Source organism: Talpa europaea (genome assembly GCF_964194135.1).
Source record: "Talpa europaea genome assembly, chromosome: 2".
Classification (NCBI taxonomy): domain Eukaryota; kingdom Metazoa; phylum Chordata; class Mammalia; order Eulipotyphla; family Talpidae; genus Talpa; species Talpa europaea.
This window is the reverse complement of record NC_140068.1, coordinates 142,076,122-142,095,586: the sequence shown is the minus strand read 5'-3', so window position 1 is coordinate 142,095,586 and position 19,465 is coordinate 142,076,122. Positions and strand designations below refer to the sequence as shown.

General features: G+C 46.6%; 1 protein-coding gene across 1 annotated transcript; it reads right to left on the bottom strand.

Annotated features, from left to right (window-relative positions):
* Window positions 1-9,548: 9,548 nt before the first annotated feature.
* Window positions 9,549-18,324, bottom strand: LOC311188404 (E3 ubiquitin-protein ligase TRIM38-like; the record flags this gene model as incomplete). The annotated part of the gene is made up of 6 exons (XM_084259504.1): window positions 9,549-10,075; window positions 11,311-11,423; window positions 11,527-11,549; window positions 12,048-12,278; window positions 15,956-16,051; window positions 17,917-18,324. 6 exons carry the CDS (start codon window positions 18,322-18,324, stop codon window positions 9,549-9,551), a joined length of 1,398 nt encoding a protein of 465 aa, XP_084115630.1.
* Between the last annotated feature and the right edge of the window lie 1,141 nt (window positions 18,325-19,465).

The following is a 19,465-nucleotide window of genomic DNA, read 5'->3' as shown; positions in this document are numbered from 1 at the left end:
GTGTGGCACTGAGCCCATATCCTGGGGGTGGGGGGTTGTGTTGGAACTCCATTATATCAGATTTGAATTGGATTGTGAGACACTCAGGTCGATGGACAAAACGCACACATCAGGTGAGCAGAGTGAAGAGACGTGGTGTGAATGGGATAGCAGCAGAAGAGGAAGGAGAAGCAGGAAGTTTTCCTGGATGCACGTGCACCCCTATAACTCACAGGAACTCAGAGACTAGGAACATGGGTGGTGTTTAGAATTGAAGCTCATGGAGAAGCTAACTAATGAGCAGTAGATTCTTAGAGAAGTGACAGGTAAAGAGAGATGAATTTCTAGATGGGGAATGATGGGAAGGCAAAGATATGGGGCAAGTGATGGAAGACAAGGGCTAGTGTTACCTGCTCCTTATGGGGATGCCTGTAGTGCTGTGTCCGGGCCAGCCGGGCAAATCAACGGGGTACCCGGGGGAGGAAGCAGGGGCTTGGTATGGGACAGGGGTACGCGAGGAGTGGAGACAAAGCCAGGATCATCGCCAGTCTCATTTATTCAGGAATGTGTACAATGTTATATAGGGTTCAGAGGAGGAGATCTCTCGTTATCTCTAGCAAGGAGAGACCACCAATGCAAACAAGCCACAGTAGCAAGCAGGGGGAAAGGTTCAGTCTTCACAATAGGAAACTTGAAACCTTCCCTGGAGCTAACATTCAGTACCTGCTTCAGGCAAGAACCCGGATGTTCAGGTCTGGGCCTCAGGTCTGGGCCCCGACAGATCCTCCTTTTCTATTATTTCTAATGAGAGAGCGAAAAGACAAAAACCCCTCGGGGACTGCGCCTGTCTTAGGTCGTCAGGAGTCACAGACGTGTGGCGATTTAGCACCTCAAGCCATTTTGAGTCTGCCCCCATCTTACCAGTCATTGGCTGACCAGTCCATCGCACAGGGGAAGGGAGTCTTATTTCTTCAGACTGAGCGTAAGTCTGAGTAAGAGCCTCCCTTATCTCGCATCTCCAACTTATGGTAATGTACCTGAATGGGTTTTGCCTGAAGGGCCTGAATCTGTTGTCTTACAAAGGAGATTATTCTGTTAAAAATGCAAGGACCCAGGACAACCAATATCAAAAGGGTTAATAGGGGACCCATGAGGGGAAGAAGGTAAGGTAAGAGTCCATTGAGACCAGTCCAGAGTGGATTTTCAGCTAGCTCCTGGCGTCTTCTTTCCAGGTCATCTTGTAACTGTCGGATTTTATTGCGGACAATTCCTGATTTGTTGGCGTAGAAACAGCATTTCTCCTGCAGGACCAAGCAAATACCCCCCTTTTCCGCAGTTAGCAAATCAAGGCCCCGTCGATTTTGAAGGACTACCTCAGCTAAGGAGTCAACCTGATCCTGAAGATCCTGAATAGTACTAGAAAGGGCATGAACATCATTAATAAGTTGTTGAGACAGTTTAGTATATTGTGAGAGATATATGCCTAATCCAGCTGTCCCTGAGGCCACGGCGGCAGTTATACCCAGGCCTGCAAATAAGGGAATCAGGTGTACTGCTCTTTTACTTTTACTGAAAAAATGGTCAACCGTTGGAATGGGCATGGGCTCACTTCCAGGAACAACGTCTATGTCAGGTAGAAGGAACCCCAACACACATTGACCAGTCCAATTAGTTGGCAATGCGGTATACGCCCGGTTATTCCCACAAATGAAAACAGTGTCCACGGGAGGACAAAGAGGAGAATTCACCTGAGAGGTGACATTGGTAAAGGTGGAGCAATTTGAAAAAGCTAGTGCGCCCAAGTCAAGAGAGGTATTAAGATCGGAAGTGAAACAATGCGCCTCAAAAAACTGGATAGGCTGAACCAAGATGGGAACCGAGAAAGAACAATTATGGTAGGGCGCAAGTGAGGAATTGGTTGTTGGAAAGGCCAAAGGCACAGGGAAACCCATTTGTAAACATAGCCAACAATTATTGGCCAGTGAGGAATTTGTTAAATTAAGTAAATTGAACGAAGAGTTGAGGATATTAAAAGTATTGTAGTCAATGCCCAACTTTTGTCTTTCAGCAGGAAGGGCAAGTGGATGGTAGCTAAGCGCAGGGGGAAGGCGCGGTGCAAGCTGTTTTGAGACTGTACTGACAAAGTGATCTCTGGCTTTGTCTTGAGGACCTCCTCCATCGGTGACATGTACTGGGGCAGTAGTTGCCCAGCACACTGTGTCACCCACCTTTTTGTTGGCACCACAGGTTGTCAGCAAGGTAGAGGCCTATAGCTGACTCCCAGGGAATGTCCTGATAAGAACAGCAGTATAATAAGTCTTATTATTATTGGCCATGCATTGAGAAAAAGTCTTGTAGCACGAGGAGTGGACTGAAGAAGGAAAACTGGTGCAGGGGCACCGCCCGCCCGGAGAGAGGTTTACGGAGGTTTTCAGGCACTTGTAACAGGCCTGACGGCTTGTGGGCCCATGGCAAGCGGTTACCAAGTAGGCAATGGCACCAGTACAGGTCACCTGAGAGGTATAGCTGGTGGGCGACATTTTTATGTAACCCCCTTTACAATCACAGGGTTTACCGTACAGTGCTTCAGTCAAGGACATCAGTTGGCCTGTGTCTCCGAAGCCGGCGAAGGCCGAGGAGAAAAGTAACATCTCAGCACAGAGGATGAGCCAGGAAGCGGTCACCATACTGTAAGAAATCAAAAGTAAAAGATACCTCAGGGAGGTTGAGTGACCCTGGGTTGGTGCTTATGATCAATTTGTCTGACAAGCCGTTCAGGCAACCATTGGGCTGCATCATGAGTCTGTGAGAAGACACATACAGATCCCCTTCCCCAGATCAGAACTGGGTCAGGCCCATACCAAGTATTGTCCAAAGGGTCCTTCCATTTTACCATTGCTAATTGATTTTGCGTTTCCGTATGCCAGAAACGATCGGCCGCACTTTTCGCCTGAGCGTCAAGCCTTAAGAAATTGAGGATGAACAGAGCATGGTTTAACGTGTTGCGGGGGTTACCTTTTGAGGGGTACCAGGAACCATGTAAAATCTTTTGAATGGTGGTTTTTAACGAAAGATGGGCACGCTCAACTATGCCTTGTCCTTGAGGATTATAAGGGATGCCCGTGGTGTGGTGAATGGACAGGGTAGAGCAAAAAATTTTGAAGGCCTTTGCAGTGTAGCATGGGCCATTATCAGTTTTAATACGTTTTGGTATCCCCAAAATGGAGAAACAGTGGAGCAGGTGTGCAATAACATGTCTAGAGGTTTCACCTGTTTGAAGGGTGGCAAGGAGAAACCCACTAAAGGTATCCACAGTAACGTGAATATACTTAAAATTACCGAATTGAGAATTATGGGTTACATCCATTTGCCAGAGGGCGTTGGGGACGAGGCCCCTGGGATTAACACCAAGATGGGGCACAGGAAGACCTGTCGCGCAGGTGGAGCAGGCTTTTACAATTTGTCTGGCTTGGTCACGAGTAATTTTAAATAAAAGCCGTAATGAGCGAGAGTTGAGATGGTGAAGGTCGTGAGCAGCCTGGGCTTGCTGAACATTACAAGTCAGGACTGTAGCCACCTTCCGTGTGGCTTCATCTGCCAACAGGTTTCCTTTTGCCAGGGGACCAGGCAGACCCGAGTGAGCACGGATATGGCCCAGAAAAAAAGGAACCGACCTTTTTTGAATAAGTTGTTGGCAGGTCAAGAACAGTTGTGCAGGTGAAGAAACTGGTTTGATATAGGAGACCGTTTCAAGCAGGGGAATAGAGTTCGCCAAATAGGCGCTATCAGTGTAAATATTAAGTAATTTATCTGGAAAAGTGGACAACACCGTGATAATAGCCTGCAATTCCACCAGTTGGGCGGAGGAGAAAGGGGTGCTCAGGCGTGTGACCTTACCCTCACAGACATAAGCAGCCTGGCCTGTAGAAGATCCATCCGTGAAGATGAGTAGTGCATCACTGAGGGGTTCATTATGAACTAGGCGGGGAAATATGAAATCATGCAACCTGCAAAATTGCAGGAGCTTATTGGGAGGGTAATGATTGTCAATTTTGCCTGAAAAGGAAGCACATGCGATGAGCCAGGAGTCTGAGTTTTGTAAGAGCCAATTCACCTGAGTACGGGAGTATGGCTGAACAATCGAGGAAGGCTCCCTCCCAAAGTACCTGCGGCTGCTCTCTCTAGCTTGAATGATGAGATCTGCCACGGCATCAAAATATGGAAGGAGAACCTTTTTAGGGGAGGAAGGTAGATGAACCCAGAGAATTGGGTTATCTTGCCAAAAAAGTCCAGTGGGCGAAAAAGTAGTGTTGAATATCAGCAACACAAAAGGCTGAGAATAATCAATGCTTGAGACAAAATGATCAGCTATGGCCTGTTCCACCAATCGTAATGCCCGATCTGCTGCAGGGGTGAGGGCCCTACAGGATTTTGGGTCAGAGTCCCCTTGTAAAACATCAAATAAAGGCTTGAGGTCACCCGTGGTAAGTTTTAGATATGGCCGCAGCCAATTAATGTCACCCAAAAGTTTCTGAAAATCATTAAGAGTCTTAAGGTGATCTTTGCGGATAACTGCCTTGCGGACAGTAATCGTGGGGCCGGAAAGTTGGAAACCTAGATAGGTATACGGGTCCTGAAGCTGGACCTTATGAGGAGAGATTTGTAGTCCTGCAGCTGTCAAATGATCCTGCAATTGGGTTATGCATTGCAGAACCGACTGGCCATCAGCACCAGCCACAAGGATGTCGTCCATGTAATGGACTATGTACATTTGGGTCCAAGAATCACGAATAGGCTGAAGGGCCTGTGCCACAAACTTTTGACATAAAGTAGGGCTGTTAGCCATGCCCTGGGGCAAAACTGTCCAATGGAACCTTTGCAATGGTTCTGTGAAATTAATTGAAGGAAGACTAAATGCAAACCTTTTTTGGTCCTCAGGATGGAGAGGGATGGTGAAGAAACAATCTTTGAGGTCGATCACCGCCCTGTAGAAACCCTTTGGGATGGCAACCGGGGAAGGGAGGCCAGGTTGAAGGGCCCCCATGAGAACCATGGTTGCATTGACAGCTCTTAAATCTTGGAGGAGTCGCCATGCCCCTGATTGTTTTTTAATAACAAAAATAGGTGTATTCCAGGGAGAAGAACTGGGCACAACATGACCCGCCGCCACTTGTTCCTGCACTAACCGACGGGAGCAAGTAACTTTTCATAAGATAGGGGCCACTGATCAACCCAGACAGGGTCTTCCGACTTCCAAACAATGGAATCAGCATGTCTAAGGGGTGCAGGCTTATCTGTGGCCCCCACTAAAAATTTCCTAGTCCCTTCCTGTCTTGTTGTCCAGTGGCAGGGAGGGGCTGTCGAATACCTTGGCCCGTTTTCCCTAATCCATGTCCCGGGACAAAACCTTGATTGAGCATTTGGGCAGTGACAATGTCATTAGGGCTGCACATAACCATCCCCAACTGAGAAAGCAAGTCCCTTCCCCACAAGTTGACCGGTAAGTATGGAAGAACAAAAGGCTTTATAAGACCAGAATTGCCCTCTGGATCCTTCCAAGAAAGATATTTTGAGCTTTGGCAAGGATTACGACTTTGGCCTATACCCCGAAGGTTGGTTATGGTGGCAACAGTTGGCCAGGTAGATGGCCAGTCTTCCTGCCTAATGATGGTGACATCTGCTCCTGTGTCAATTATTCCTGTAAAAGGCTTATTATCTAACATAAGGGTAAGTGAGGGTTTGTTAGTAGTAATGGGCTGAACCCAAAAAGCGTCTGAGGAGCCAAAATTTTTATTCCCTCTAAAGGGGGAGAGGCTGACATGATCTGTGGGCACCAAGGGGAACAGCACTAGCTGAGCAATGTTTTGACCTTTAGCGATAGAAAGAACATTTTTTGACTCAGCGATAACTCCTATTTCACCTTTAAAGTCATTATCAACAACACCTGGGAAAATCTTAAGACCGTGTAAGGCCACACTGCCTCTGCCGATGATAAGGCCAAACATACCCTGTGGTAGGGGGCCATGAACCCCTGTCCTTAAGACCTGGGGCCCCATATCAGGGGTCAATATTGTATTGGAGGTGGCACAGAGGTCCAATCCTGCACTTCCTGGTGTTGCTCTGCAGAGTTTTGAAAAGGATTTGTGGGTGTCGCTGGAACAAAGGGGATTGCCCCAAGAGGTTGTTTCGGGGCCTGGGGCTGGCCCCTCTTCTCGTTTCCCGACTGGGACTGCAATTGTTGTCCCTGAATGTCTATTTTTGACTTACAGTCTCGTGCCCAGTGTTTGCCGCGCTTACAGCGGGGGCACAGCCCAGGGACCTTTTGCTGGGCTTGTGCGGGGTTCAAAGGACAAGCCTTTGAAAAATGGCCAGGTTTGCCACACTTATAACAATTCCGCGAGGGATCTGTTTTTGACTTAATATAATTAGCCACAGTCTGACCGCTAAATGCTGCCGCCATGGCCAAACCTTGTTGATATGAAGGGTCAATGTCAGCACAAATGCGGATGTAGTCAGAAACATCCGAGGTCTGTCTTTTAATGGGTCTGATAGCCGCTTGGCAAGCCGGAGTAGCATTTTCAAAGGCCAACTGCTTTACTAGGTCAGCAGTGGCAGCGGTGGAGCCTAGGAAGCGCTCTGCTGCAATCTGTAGACGGTCAACAAAATCAGAGAAGGACTCCCCAGTACCCTGTCTTATTTTAATCAGTGGGATTCCAGTATTGTTTTTGGCAGGAAGTTTGCGCCATGCTCTGGTGGCTGCAGAAGAGATTTGAGCAAAAAGGCCGGGATCAGCCACAAGTTGAGCCTCCGATGTAGCAAAATCCCCAGAACCTGTGAGCATTTCAAAAGTCCATGGGTTTCCAGCCCGTTTATTTTCTCGGGCCAGGTCCCTACAGAGATCCTGAAATTCAGTTCTCCAAAGTAAATGATCTCCGCCGTCAAGGGCAGCCTTTACTAGTTTGCCAATCTAGGGGAGTGAGCCACCCTTCTGCAATAGAATCAAGAATTGTGAGAGTGAAAGGGGCACTAGCACCATATTGGGTAACAGCGGTTTTTAATTCCTTTAAATGTTGAAAATTATGTGGTTGGTGATAGCGGCGGAGGTGGCCTTGAACATCTGGAGCTTCAATAGCAGGAAAGACAGAAGCCGTGGAAAAGGGCTTTTTGGGAGGCGGGAAAGCAGACAAAGCCGCGGGAGCCAGGGGAGGAGTTAAAGTGGCTTCGGCGCTAACCCCGCCCCATAATGGCGGCTTTAAGGTGATGTCAGCTTCAAGCCCACCCCTTAACGGCAGCTTTGAAGTGGCCTCGGCATCACCCCTCCCCCATAATGGCGGAGCGGGATCTGAGTTGGATGAAGAAGTTAACTGAATCTGTCGAAGTTGAAGGGAAAGTTTATGATAACGGGCCTGTAGGCGCATGCGCTCCTCAAGGTGGGCGATTTGGGTTTTAAGGTCGAGATTAGGGTCAGCGAGTTGTGAGGGCGCAGAGGCAACAGCGGCCTTGTAATAAGGAGGAGAGTGGGGATTGTAACGTGCAGCATCCTCCTCCAGGTTGCTCCAATCTACTTCGCCCGCCTTAGGATCCTCCCCTTTTGCGATAGTGGGGGGAGGTTGCAAAGCAACTTTGATTTCGCTTTTGGAGTTAAGCAGTGGAAAAACTCCGCCCTCTTCTTGAGACGAGCAAGGAGGGTTTGTAGCTACAAAAGTAAACTTGCTCAAAGAGGGATAAATTCTGTTTTTCTTTTTTATTTTGGGCCGGTCGGGAGAGGCCCTTTCATTTTTCTCTAAAGGTTCTTTTTGTTCTTCTTTGGATGGCTCATCCTCCACATCACTGTGAAACGGAATTAAGTCCTCACAGCGATCATTGGGGGATGGGGCCCCTGCAGTGCTGGGAGAAGCACTTCTAAGCAGTTGTTCTGTTTCCCCCACCCTTTTCCATCTTTTTTGATTTATTGTGCCCTCTTGAGGGAACCAAGGACACAGGTCTTGAACAAAATCAAAAAAGTGGAGTAGATCCTTTTTTGTGACCCTGACTCCTCGCGTCCTAAGTGCCACTTTTAATTGCTTCACATATATCTCATGCTGGCTTATTTCCTGTCCCATGATTCAGACGCTGTACCTGAGCTTACCTTATCCACGATGCGGCAGGGTCCCGCGTCGATAAGGCTTCCTCCTGAGCTAGCTAGCTTCCTTTTCGGGCGTCTTCTCCCTCTGTAAGTTCTTCCTTGTACCCGGGCCCCACGTTGGGCGCCAAATGTCCGGGCCAGCCGGGCAGATCAACGGGGTACCCGGGGGAGGAAGCAGGGGCTTGGTATGGGACAGGGGTACGCGAGGAGTGGAGACAAAGCCAGGATCATCGCCAGTCTCATTTATTCAGGAATGTGTACAATGTTATATAGGGTTCAGAGGAGGAGGTCTCTCTTTATCTCTAGCAAGGAGAGACCACCGATGCAAACAAGCCACAGTAGCAAGCAGGGGGAAAGGTTCAGTCGTCACAATAGGAAACTTGAAACCTTCCCTGGAGCTAACATTCAGTACCTGCTTCAGGCAAGAACCCGGATGTTCAGGTCTGGGCCTCAGGTCTGGGCCCCAACAGTGCTGCCTCAGGGTCTAGATGTGTCTCTGGTAATTCACTTCTATCCTTCCTCTTTGGCAAACAAGGGGAGGACCAAGAATGTCTCCTGTACATTTTTTTACACAACTGCCTTTGGCCCCAAATAATTTTTATGCCAAAGTGGGATAATAGGGCGTGCTCCTTTCAGGATGAGATATTCAGTAACCTGTGTCCTCACATCTTCCCAAACACACAGCGCTGCTGCTCCACGAGCTGTGTGGAATAAAGTGGTTGTTGTGAAGTGGGAACAGTATTTCTCCTTTATCAATTAACTGAGGTTGACAGGAACCAACCTCCTTTAGTTAATACCATGGTTGGAAATTCAGTAGATATCTTTTCTGCTTTAGTAAGAAAAACAGTATGTTCTCTTTCTGTGCATGTAATTTCTGTGTATAAACCTGGGCCCAAAACTGCAGGTGAGTGACCAGTCAGTCACTCAAAGAAATCTGATGCTGGTCTCCTGAGCCCAGGCCTCAGTTTGACTAAATAATCTCTTCAATAAAATTTCTGTTCTACTAAAAGTAAATTTGCTTCATAATAATAATTCTCTCAGTTAATGTGACCATCATGTCAGTGGTGAAAAGAAATACTATTTTTGCTGTTCTGCTCTTGTGACTCTGTTGGTATCAAACACAATGGGAGCACTCAGCCCCCCAGATGTCTGCTCACCCTGCTGGTCAGACCAGGACCCTTGGAAGTCAGAGATCTGAACCCCGCGATGGAGAGGGTGATGCATGATGACTGCTCTGCACTCACTTCCCCGCAGGTCAGGCTGATCTTCTGTGGTATGTATACAGTGGCTGTATCCATTCATTCATTGCATACTCATTGCGCGTCCACAGAGAACTCAGAACTATTCCAGGTTAGGGGAAGAGCAGCAAGGAAAACAGACCAAATTTCTTTGCCAGTAGAACTCACATTATATTTCTATAATGGTTAAACAAAATAGACTCTTCTTAAAATGACTCTAGTGGTGGAGGGAGGAATAAAGGAGAACAATGATTAACCTGGAAATAAGGCCGAAGAGTACCAGAGAAGGAGGCCCTTGGGAAGGTGAAGATGTGGGAGCCAGTGTTCATGTTGTAAAAGGACACAAGTCCAGCCTCACAGGCCAGAAAAACTCCCATCAGCAGGGGCTTCTCCTTCAATGCAAGGGGAGTTGGCGGAGAGGTAAGGGCCATGTAGCCTTTCTTCTGGCAGAGTCTGATGGCCCAGAATCCAGACTGAGGCTTTGGGGTCATGTCCCTGTCCCTCTGCACATTTTCCAGACAAACTCCTAAGGCCCACCCAGTTCCTTCTCCCACATGCACTTCAAAGTAACGTCTTCCTGAGGTGAAGCCCTCACAGCCCAGGACACAGGGTAAAGCATGGAATCTCTTAATACTGAAATGCTTCTTCTGGGGGCTGCCACGGGTCACACGTCTCCATTCCTCAGACAGAATTAGTTCACAATGAGCTGTGTCTGGATCCAGAGTCACGCTGACTGATAAAAGAGAAAGACACATTTTTTTTTGCTGAGAAGACAGAACACTTCAAGTACAACCTCCTGGATTCAAGTGCAGCCTAGTTCTTTTAGCTCTGTGAATCACTTTCTGAGGCTGCATACTATAGTAGGAAATCATCACACCTGAACAGTAATGGTGGGGAGGATTGAAGGAGCTAATGGAAGCCTAGTGCTTGGAGACATTCCTGGTATTTGGTAAGTAACCAGTAAGTGGAAGTCATATCCTTGAGCTTATTTGAAGACTTAGTGGCCTTGCCGTGCAATCACTAAGGGGTGCCTTCTAGGGCGCATAGTGTTCTAGAAGATGAGGACAGCATCTATTCCATAGTCAGAAGGAAGCCAGGGTCTTAAATTCCATAATCATAAGAGGTGATTCTCCCAGTATCAGAGTCAGCTTGGAAGTGGATTATTCCCCAGACTAGCCTCCAGATAGGAGCCCAGCCCAGTCAACACATTCATTGCTGTAAGGCCCTGAGCATAAAGGCCCTGAGCATAAGGCCTCTGTAAGGCCCTGAGCATAAATCCTAGCAGATGTGAGCCACACATATCTAACCACAAACCGCTGAAATAATGTGTGTGTTGTTTTAAGCAACTGAATATTCTATAACCAGAGAGAATCATGTAGCTTCATTCAGATAATACAGACAAAGGAATTATTAAAAACAATTTAGTTTGAATTTTCTAATTGTGGACATATGGAATATGGCAAGCACCAAATAGGAATCAAGGTTTCTGAATTGGTAATACTGGCTTTCATTAAGATTCAAATATTTGTGGCTTCATAATCCATTTTCTCCTTAGTCTTGTATACTGATCTGCCTTTCTTAAATTTTACTGAATGTTGAATGACATGTTAACAATAAACATTATGGTGCAGAATGTTCTATACACTTTACATTTGCTGTTGCATTTAATTTTCATGAAAATTCACTGAATTAAGATCTGTTCATATTTGTATTTTTCAGGATGGGAAAATGAGGTAGTGGTTGGCCTGGTTGATACAGCAAATCAGCGGGAGAGGAGGAATTCGAAGAGCCTGAAGAGAGAACAGTTTGCCACTTCCCTGTCTACACCCAAGGGAGCGTGTTCCTGACCCACTGAAAACAGCTCAGCAACCTCTCTGCCTATGAGTCTGAGCAGGACAGGTAGGAAGCTTGGCGACCATTAAGAGGCCTTTGCTGTGAAGGATTAAAGCAGTTATTTCCTTCACATACCTTGATAGCGCTGTAACATTTTCTTCAAATCAAAGTAAAGCTCAGAAAAATTGGACACAGTTTGAGGGTCCAGAGAGGGGTCCTTTGGTATTTTCAGCTTCACATCTGAATGCCTAGAATAAATGGACAACAGACCGTATGCAGTGGATGTTCCATTCAGCTCTGGACCCCGAGATATCCTCACTTTTCCTTAACCATGTTTTCAGACAGACTTACCTTTTCAATGTGTCTTTCACACCCTACAGTGAAAACAAAGACAGGTGAGTGTGGGAAAATCAGTAAGTCATGTCACTTGACACAGGGGGTTACTTGCTATGAGTACTCCACCCCAGGAAGCAGAGAGACTCAGGTGAGATACCCATGCATTCGATTCCCATCCCAGTCCCCTAGGATAGTCCCTGCCAGTGTGTGTACGTGCGTGATCACACTTGCTCAGGCTTGTGGGGAGTCATGGAGTCTGCATTCACAATAGCCTGTGACCTCAGGGACTTGATCATGTTACCTTTTGCTAGAAGTGACCTAATTTCCTTCTGAGGAGCCCCTATCAGAGATCACTTATGACAAAGGTCCTCAGTGGGGAATCCATGCCCAGACCCTGGCGCTGAGGCTGAGGCAGCAGTTGATACCTGCTGAGGGATGTATCATGAATCATGAGGGCTTCCCTCATCATTCTCCACTCAATAGTCAGGAACAGATGACACCTCCTTTCTTTCCTACAAGTTCTCAGCCTCTCTTACCTGCAGCAAATTCTGGGCTGATTCTTCACATTTCCTCTCTAATTCCAGGATGAGGCTCTCAAGTTCAGAGCTTTGCTTTACCAGACTGGCTTCACGTTCCTGCAGTCTCGCCAGTAGCTCCTTTTTCTCTTTCTGCAGTCTCCTTAAATAATCCCTCTCCTCCTCATCGAGGAAGTTGTGGAGATTCCTAAACTCAGACTGGATTTCTTGTCTCCGAAGCTCTATGTTCTTCTAGAATCAAGGAAGTGGGCAGAAAAGGGGGAAACAAACCAAACATACGTCTATGGTGAGTCAGTAAACACAGTGTGACCGAGACACAGTGCAAATCTGCTCACCTACAGGGGAAAGCAAACTGTAACACGTGCCCAACTGGACGTATCATGAAGATTCATAGAGAAGGACATTAGCCAAAGAGCAAAAAGGAAAGACCGTTATGAGTCCTCTCATATGTGGTCCTAGTCAAATTGAGAAACAACAAGTAGAATGGTGGCCGCCAGGAGCTGGGAGGAGGAAGCAATGGAGTTATTGTTAATGGACATAGAGTTTCTGGTTTGAATGCTGGAAAAATTCTGCAGATGGAGAGTGGCAATGGCTGGGAAACAACTGAACACAATGTACTGGGCTGTTAAGTTAGAAATGAGGAAAATGGCAATGTCAGGTAATGTGTATTTAGCACAGACACCCCAGGAAAGTTTGCTGAGCTTCTGTGGGTCATTTTCCCCTGGGCCCTGGAGCTCAAAAAGCATCTAGCTCCCTCTGCAGAGTCCTGCCCAAGAGGCAGACACTCAGATGTGGGAAAGCTGATCCTAGCTCTGTTGGCAACTGTTCACTTTCCTTCATCTCATCCCAGAGATAAAAGAAGGAGAGGGTAGGAGTCGCAGAATCATGAAATTTGCCAAGATCAAAGAACTTATCATTTGTAAGAGAAAACCAAGCGTTAGTGGGGATGTAAGAAGCTATCTATGTTTGTGTGTATGTGGGGGGGCAATTTCTTCAAATAAAGGTTTGTAACAAATATAAATGATTCTGAATTGAAGACATCAGACTGGTAGGATCTATGATTTTCAACAGGGGAGGTCTGGATAGTTACCAGAAATATTATTTGCCGGGGACCAGCCTCCAGCAAAATGTCGTGTCAGGGGTTCCTGAAAGGATGAGACGGTGTCAGCGAAAACGAAAGGGCTGAAGGGAAGGGGATGAGGTAGTGAGGAGACACTGACACTTGGTAAGGTGCTAGTATCTTCTGCCGAGAGACTCAGCAGGTCTTTATTTATTCATTATTAGTAATAATAATAACAAAATACATTATCATGTGTAAAGCATAAACAATTAGTATATTCTGTTTCCCATAGACTACTGGCCCCTACAGGTCTCAGCTAGACGGCAGCTTTCAAGGTTAACAGATAATAAACCAAACCTAACATTAAAGCTACTTATTTTTTCATTTAGACAATTATTTAAAACAGTGAATAACCGCCAGTGCATCCCTATCAGCTAAAGCCTAAGCATCAAAGGACTATTCTATTCACATGACCTTCAGCTGGAGACCAGCTGCAGTTCAGCTATCAGAACTTTTTCTACCTAGAAATTCCTTAACTCAAATAGCTTCATATTAAAAACTTTCCCAAGAAACTTCAAGAGAAAACAAAATAGAAGGACCTACTATGATTATTGTATTGTAATGCTTGTCAGGCATGCTCAATAAGTTGTCTTCCATTGTCAAGTAGGCCAAATCATTTAATAATTAGTTTTTAATTTTCCATGCCGTTTATTTGCAATATACTGATGCATATAATATAGTGCCTAATGTACTTTTTTTGGGGAAATTTTTCTCTTATTTATGACCAAGAACAAAAAGTAAAGGAATGTTAGATCTTCAACCTCACGGTGTGAGGCACAAGGAATCTTCAGCCCCATGGTGTGAGGCCCTTTGGCTTTGGCCCCACGGTGTGAGGCCCTTTGGGCTTCGCTGCTTGCCAGTGTCTTATCTGGCTGGGGCATCAAGGCCTCCTGCAGCACCTCCCCCTTTTTTGTTTTTGGCCATCATTTGCATAGTTTGCAACTCAACATGTGTCTGATTGATAGCATGGAAAAGCAATTTAATAAACAATGGGAAGAGTATCAATATAATTATGGTGACAAGCAAAACAACACCTAAAGTAATAAATGATGGGAACCAGGCAGCCTTAGTGGTATAATGTTGCAAAGAATATAATGTATAATGGTATAATGTTCCTTTCAGGAACCCCTGACAAGACGTTTTGCCGGAGGCTGGTCCCCGGCAATTATTGCCTTAAGCCAGGATTCAGTTACCATCCTTATGGATGAGACTAAGAAAAACACTGAGAGACCGGTTTTCTCTGGGGAGGACAGAGTGTAATTTCCATGGGTGCTTTCTCAAGTCACACTGTGCTTCAGTGACTGTGGTGTTGTGGTAGATGTTGTGGCACTGACATGGTTCCTTATTTGATGTGTAGCAACAGAAGTTCTCCCCACTACCTGAGATTCCAGAAGGGAGGAGACAGCGGCAGTTGCAATGCCTACAGTGACAGGGATCTCCACCTGCCAGTTCCTAGTAAGGCCCACCAAACTTAAAGAGGATTTTAAAATGAGGATAGGAGGAGTTTAAATTTCACATGTGCACATCTACAAAGAATAGGAAAATGTGGGAAGAGACCCTGAAAGAGGAAAATGACTCATAAATTTGATTACTAAGGCATGGATTACATCCATATTTCCATAAAAGAATGTGTCTCTGATCCTGCAGGGACTGGTCAGCCACGGACACTGTCTTAGAGACCCACAGTCTACAGTGCAAGTGTGTAAGTTCTTGCAGAGCTCTATCCTCATCAACAGTCTCACAAGCTTGAGTTATGGGATTGTCTCCTGCACTGGTCCTCTTATTTGTATTCACTAAAGTTGATATTGGAAGCAGGAATGTAGAGGGTCAGACCCTGTACTGAGGTAAATGTGCCCAGGTGAGTTCATGATCTTCAGACAGGAGGTAATTTCAGTCATTGAAAACTTGAAAAGTAAGGAGCACAACATTTGTGATTCTCCTGACTGAGTTATTAGTGTAACAGTGTGGTCCCCAGGAAAGCGGGAGGTTCCAGGTTCCCTGCCCCACCCAAATGGAGAGGTGAGCTGAGCAGGAAGAGAAGAAGCTGGAGGAGACTGAGGAAGGAAGGAAGCAGGATGGAGACAGAAGGAGACCTGGAGGAGGCGCATGGAGCCTAGAGACACGTGAAGAACCTGCGCTTGTCTTTTGGTCGTGGACTGGGTGACACAGATGTGGGTGAGACCCGTGGGGAGGTGACAATGGCAGCTTTTATCTTGATGTTGATTTTGCTCTTTTCCTTCTGGGCTTGTCTGGTTGTTTCTGACCCTTTTCTGTGGGTCCCCACCGGAAGATGCTTTAGACTTGCAGCAGGCTTTGGGGCCTTGCTCTGGGCCAATCCCTTTTGTATGCAGTTTTACTCACGAGGGGACGGGTAACTTTGGGTGCCTGATTTAGAAACTAGATTCTTTGCCTTTCCTGTATTGTTTCCTAATTGTATTAAAGTTCCTTCCCATTAAAGTCTCCTATGTTTCGTGTTGATGCGGCGGATGGCGGATGGCAAAACCCATTTAGAATAGGCAGGTTTGCGGGGTTTGGGCTGCCCCTCTCCCTGCCCTGTAACATTAGGACACCTAGCTAATTACTATTAATAGAAACAGAAGGCAGAGGAAAATACTCCTAGATTCAGACAACGAACTGCAAATATTAAAGAAAAAGGCATATTCTTTGGGTTTCTACAGTTTTGTCTGATTTAGTGAGAATAAATCATCAACGAGTACTTTTCCCAATCACTATACGCCTATATTCTAGACTGGAAAATAGTTTGACAACAAGAAAATCAAATTCTTACCTCCCATTGTCTTATATCATCTTTTTGTAAAACCTTCAGAAACTTACAGTAGTCTTGCTCTCTCTTCAGTTTTGTCACAATTGCCTGGAGCTTTTCCTGAAGGAAAAATTGGGTGAGTTATGGCTTATCCACTTCACAACTCTCATTTGGTCCTAGAAGAATCCCAGCCTCCAAGATGTACAATAACATTGAATTTATTTTTGAGTCCTTAGACTTTGAGAAGAAGCAACATAAGGGCATTAATGTAACTCATGCCCTCAGTGGCCCTGGGCAGTGACAGGATTGTAACATCTTTCTGTGCTGTAGGCGATCTGTGATTCCCAGCTCATCTGTGGACCATAGACTAAGCTATTTACATTACTGCAGTCTGCCAGGGACATGCTGCATAAAGTACAAGATTAAAATCATCTAAAAGTATATTTTATAAAATAATGTACTGGACCAATCATAAAACAGAGTGTTTGAAACACATGAAAACTGTTTACATGTGACGCTGAGTCAGGTAGGAGAGCCAGTTCATGGAAGGGAGGGAGGGAGCTCTGCTGTCACCTGAAGAATTGTCATGAGGTCACCTTATAGTGATTAGTTTCCGTACTAAACTCTAGGGTTACTGTCACAGTTTCTCACATTTTCAGCCTCCATTGAGAGATGGGGAAACCATTCACGTAGACAATAACTAAGTTGCTCACAGCTTCCCATCTAGTAAGAACTGAAACTCTTACCATCTTTCGACCTGTGCAGTCTGACTCCTGAGGCCACGTCCATCACCTTTTGTTGCTTTTTTTAAACAACTTGGTGGGCAAGTTATGGGATCTGTCCCATTACAGAAATAAGCTGCTTATGAAGTTACAGGGCGAGGTGAGTGGGCTGATGGTGCTCCGGACTGACACACCCTGACACAGGATCCAGAACCGTCACACAAGACACAGGCACATCAAGGATGAGGGGACACAGAGCCCCACACTGGGGAGGTTTCCTTCAAATGTCAACAGGGCAGAGGAGGAAGGAATCCTGCTTCCTCATTCCTGCACAGCACAGGGAGCCTCACTTTAGCAGCTATTGTGTGAGAAACGTGGGAGGTGCCTGAACCTCTCAAGGCTTCATCACTCACTGTTTCTAAATCCTTTAACTGTCCTTCTTAATCCTTGCTAAAATGTGTTTCCATACCCTTTTCTTAGAGGACTAACTTTGATTTTACTCCTTGATGTTTATATTGTGAACTCAGAGGTTTCTTTTAAATGTCAACCTAGTATTTCCCTCCACAAATAAAATCCCAAATTTGGACCAGGATTTAGACTCTGAGAAATACCAAATTCCTTCTTAATTTCCTTTCTCACGGCCTCGCCTGCCTTTGCCATCACACACCCCCTGACCGAGTACTAGGTAGTCAGGTAAGCTCTCATGACACGGGTTCCCCTGAGTTGGAATCCTCACTCTTCACACACAGTTACTTTGTATGTGTCTTTCTGGATTCAGTTCTGGGCAGTCTCCCCCTGCACCCATTCCCGCCCCTTGGTGCCACCCTCACCACCCACACCAAAGGACATCAGGTGTCCTGTGTTTCTTCCTCACTCCTTATACCGTGGGTATCTAAAAGGCCATGGTTCTGACCCCTGGGGTTTCAGATTCTTCCCTGTGCTCTTGCAAGCTGTGGTGTCCCAATTAAATATGGGAGGTGAAGCCATGAACGAGGCTGGTGTGGCAGAGAGCAAAATCTATTGTCCAGGAAAAGATCATTACAGGAAGTTCTTACAGGAAAGGATTCTGCTCAACCTTGAAGGTCAATATGGACACGGGGTAGACCTGTAATAAATTCAACATGGATGTGTGATAAACTATTTCAGGAAAATGATATGGTCCAAATTTATTTTAGGGTCAGGATAATGGTTTTCACTCCAACTGATTGGAGTGAAAATGTGCAACCTGAGAGGCAGTCCTTGCAAAAGTCTCTGGCTACTCACCTTGTAGCCTGGATACACGTCCTCCACTAGAGCCGTGCGGTGTCCTCTGTGCTGGGGGGAGCGCTCACAGAGCAAGCAGATGGGCTGCCCATCGTCCTCACAGAACAGGTGGAGCCGCTCCCCATGTTCCTCACACAGTCTCTCACGGTCAATCTCCTTGAGAGTTTGAATGAGGTTTTCCAGTTGCTTGTTGGATCGGAGACTCGCCCTTTGAAATGGTGCCCGGCACAGGGGACATTGGGACTTCCTCTGGGATGGCATCCCTTGTAGGTTCTCAAGGATGACCTCTATGCACCGGCGGCAGAAGCTGTGCCCACAGTGGATGCTCACGGGCTCTGTCATCAGCTCCAAGCAGATGGAGCACGTGGCTTCCTCCCTCATCTTCTTGGTAGCTGTGGCTGAGGCCATGGCCCTTCCTGAAAAGCTCCAGTATCAGGTTAGAGGCAGAGATGAAGTTGACAGGATTTTCCAGAATGAAGGACAGAAACCTCACCTGAGCCTCTGCGCCTGCACAGGTGCTGAAGTCTCTCTGGAGAGAGAAATGGATGCAATTTGAAAGATGCCTCGCCTGTTCCTCTGTGGCAGAATAGGGTGATCCCAGTCATATTTGCCCACTTCAGTTTAGATTAAAATTCAGTCACATTTAAACTCAGTGTTTCAGTCTCACCAGCCATAATTAAAGGCTTAATATCTCAGAATGGTTCCAGGATATCCAAGTACAGAATATTCCATCATGGGAGAGAGTGACAGTGCTCCGGTACTAACAGAGCTAGAAAAGGAAAGAAGGGGCTAGCAAAAGTCGCAGGAGAGAAGAGAACTCTGGGAGGGAGAGTGAATCTCTCTCCATGTCTAATGAGCTTTAGGAGGAGTCGGCTCTGATTTACTGCTTTGTCCTGCTAGTAACACTGAGGTGAATGGGTGGGGAGCAGAGTCCAAGGGAACAATCACCCTTGACTCTCTGGTTCTCTGGACCCCCAAAGTAAAAGGGGCTCCAGGTTATTCAATTTCCCATGGAGCCCACACTGACGCAGGAGAGCTGGAGAGAGTGGTAGAGAAAGTGTTGGTGCTGGGAGCAGAGGCCTTTAGCACAAAGAAGGTCATGTCTCCATCCCAGGAGGACAGGTCTCCCAGGACAAAGTCGGGGTGCCTGAGGCAGATGGAATTGGCAGAACCAGGATGGGGGGAGGAAGGAAGCAGAGGACAAGGCCTGACCATTGTGGGCTCCTATCCTGGACCCCCAGTGTCCACCAGTGAGGACTGAGAGCTGGAGACAGAGGAGCAGGGACCAGAGCAGAGGGTCTGCCCTCCCCCACAGCGGCAGCTGCTCAGGCTCCCAGCCCTGCTGCCCTCCCCTTGCTGGGATTGTGTGGGGAGGTGCTGAGGGAGGAAGTAGAGATATTTACTTTGCCCTCACAGGGCCTGGACTAAAAGCAGATCCAAAACAAGGACCGGGATAGATTATTTCCCCCTATTTTCAGGTCTTGCCCTCGGAGCCAGAGCACATCTCTGCAGACTGCTCTCCCACGGAGGGGATTTCTCCCAGGGGCTG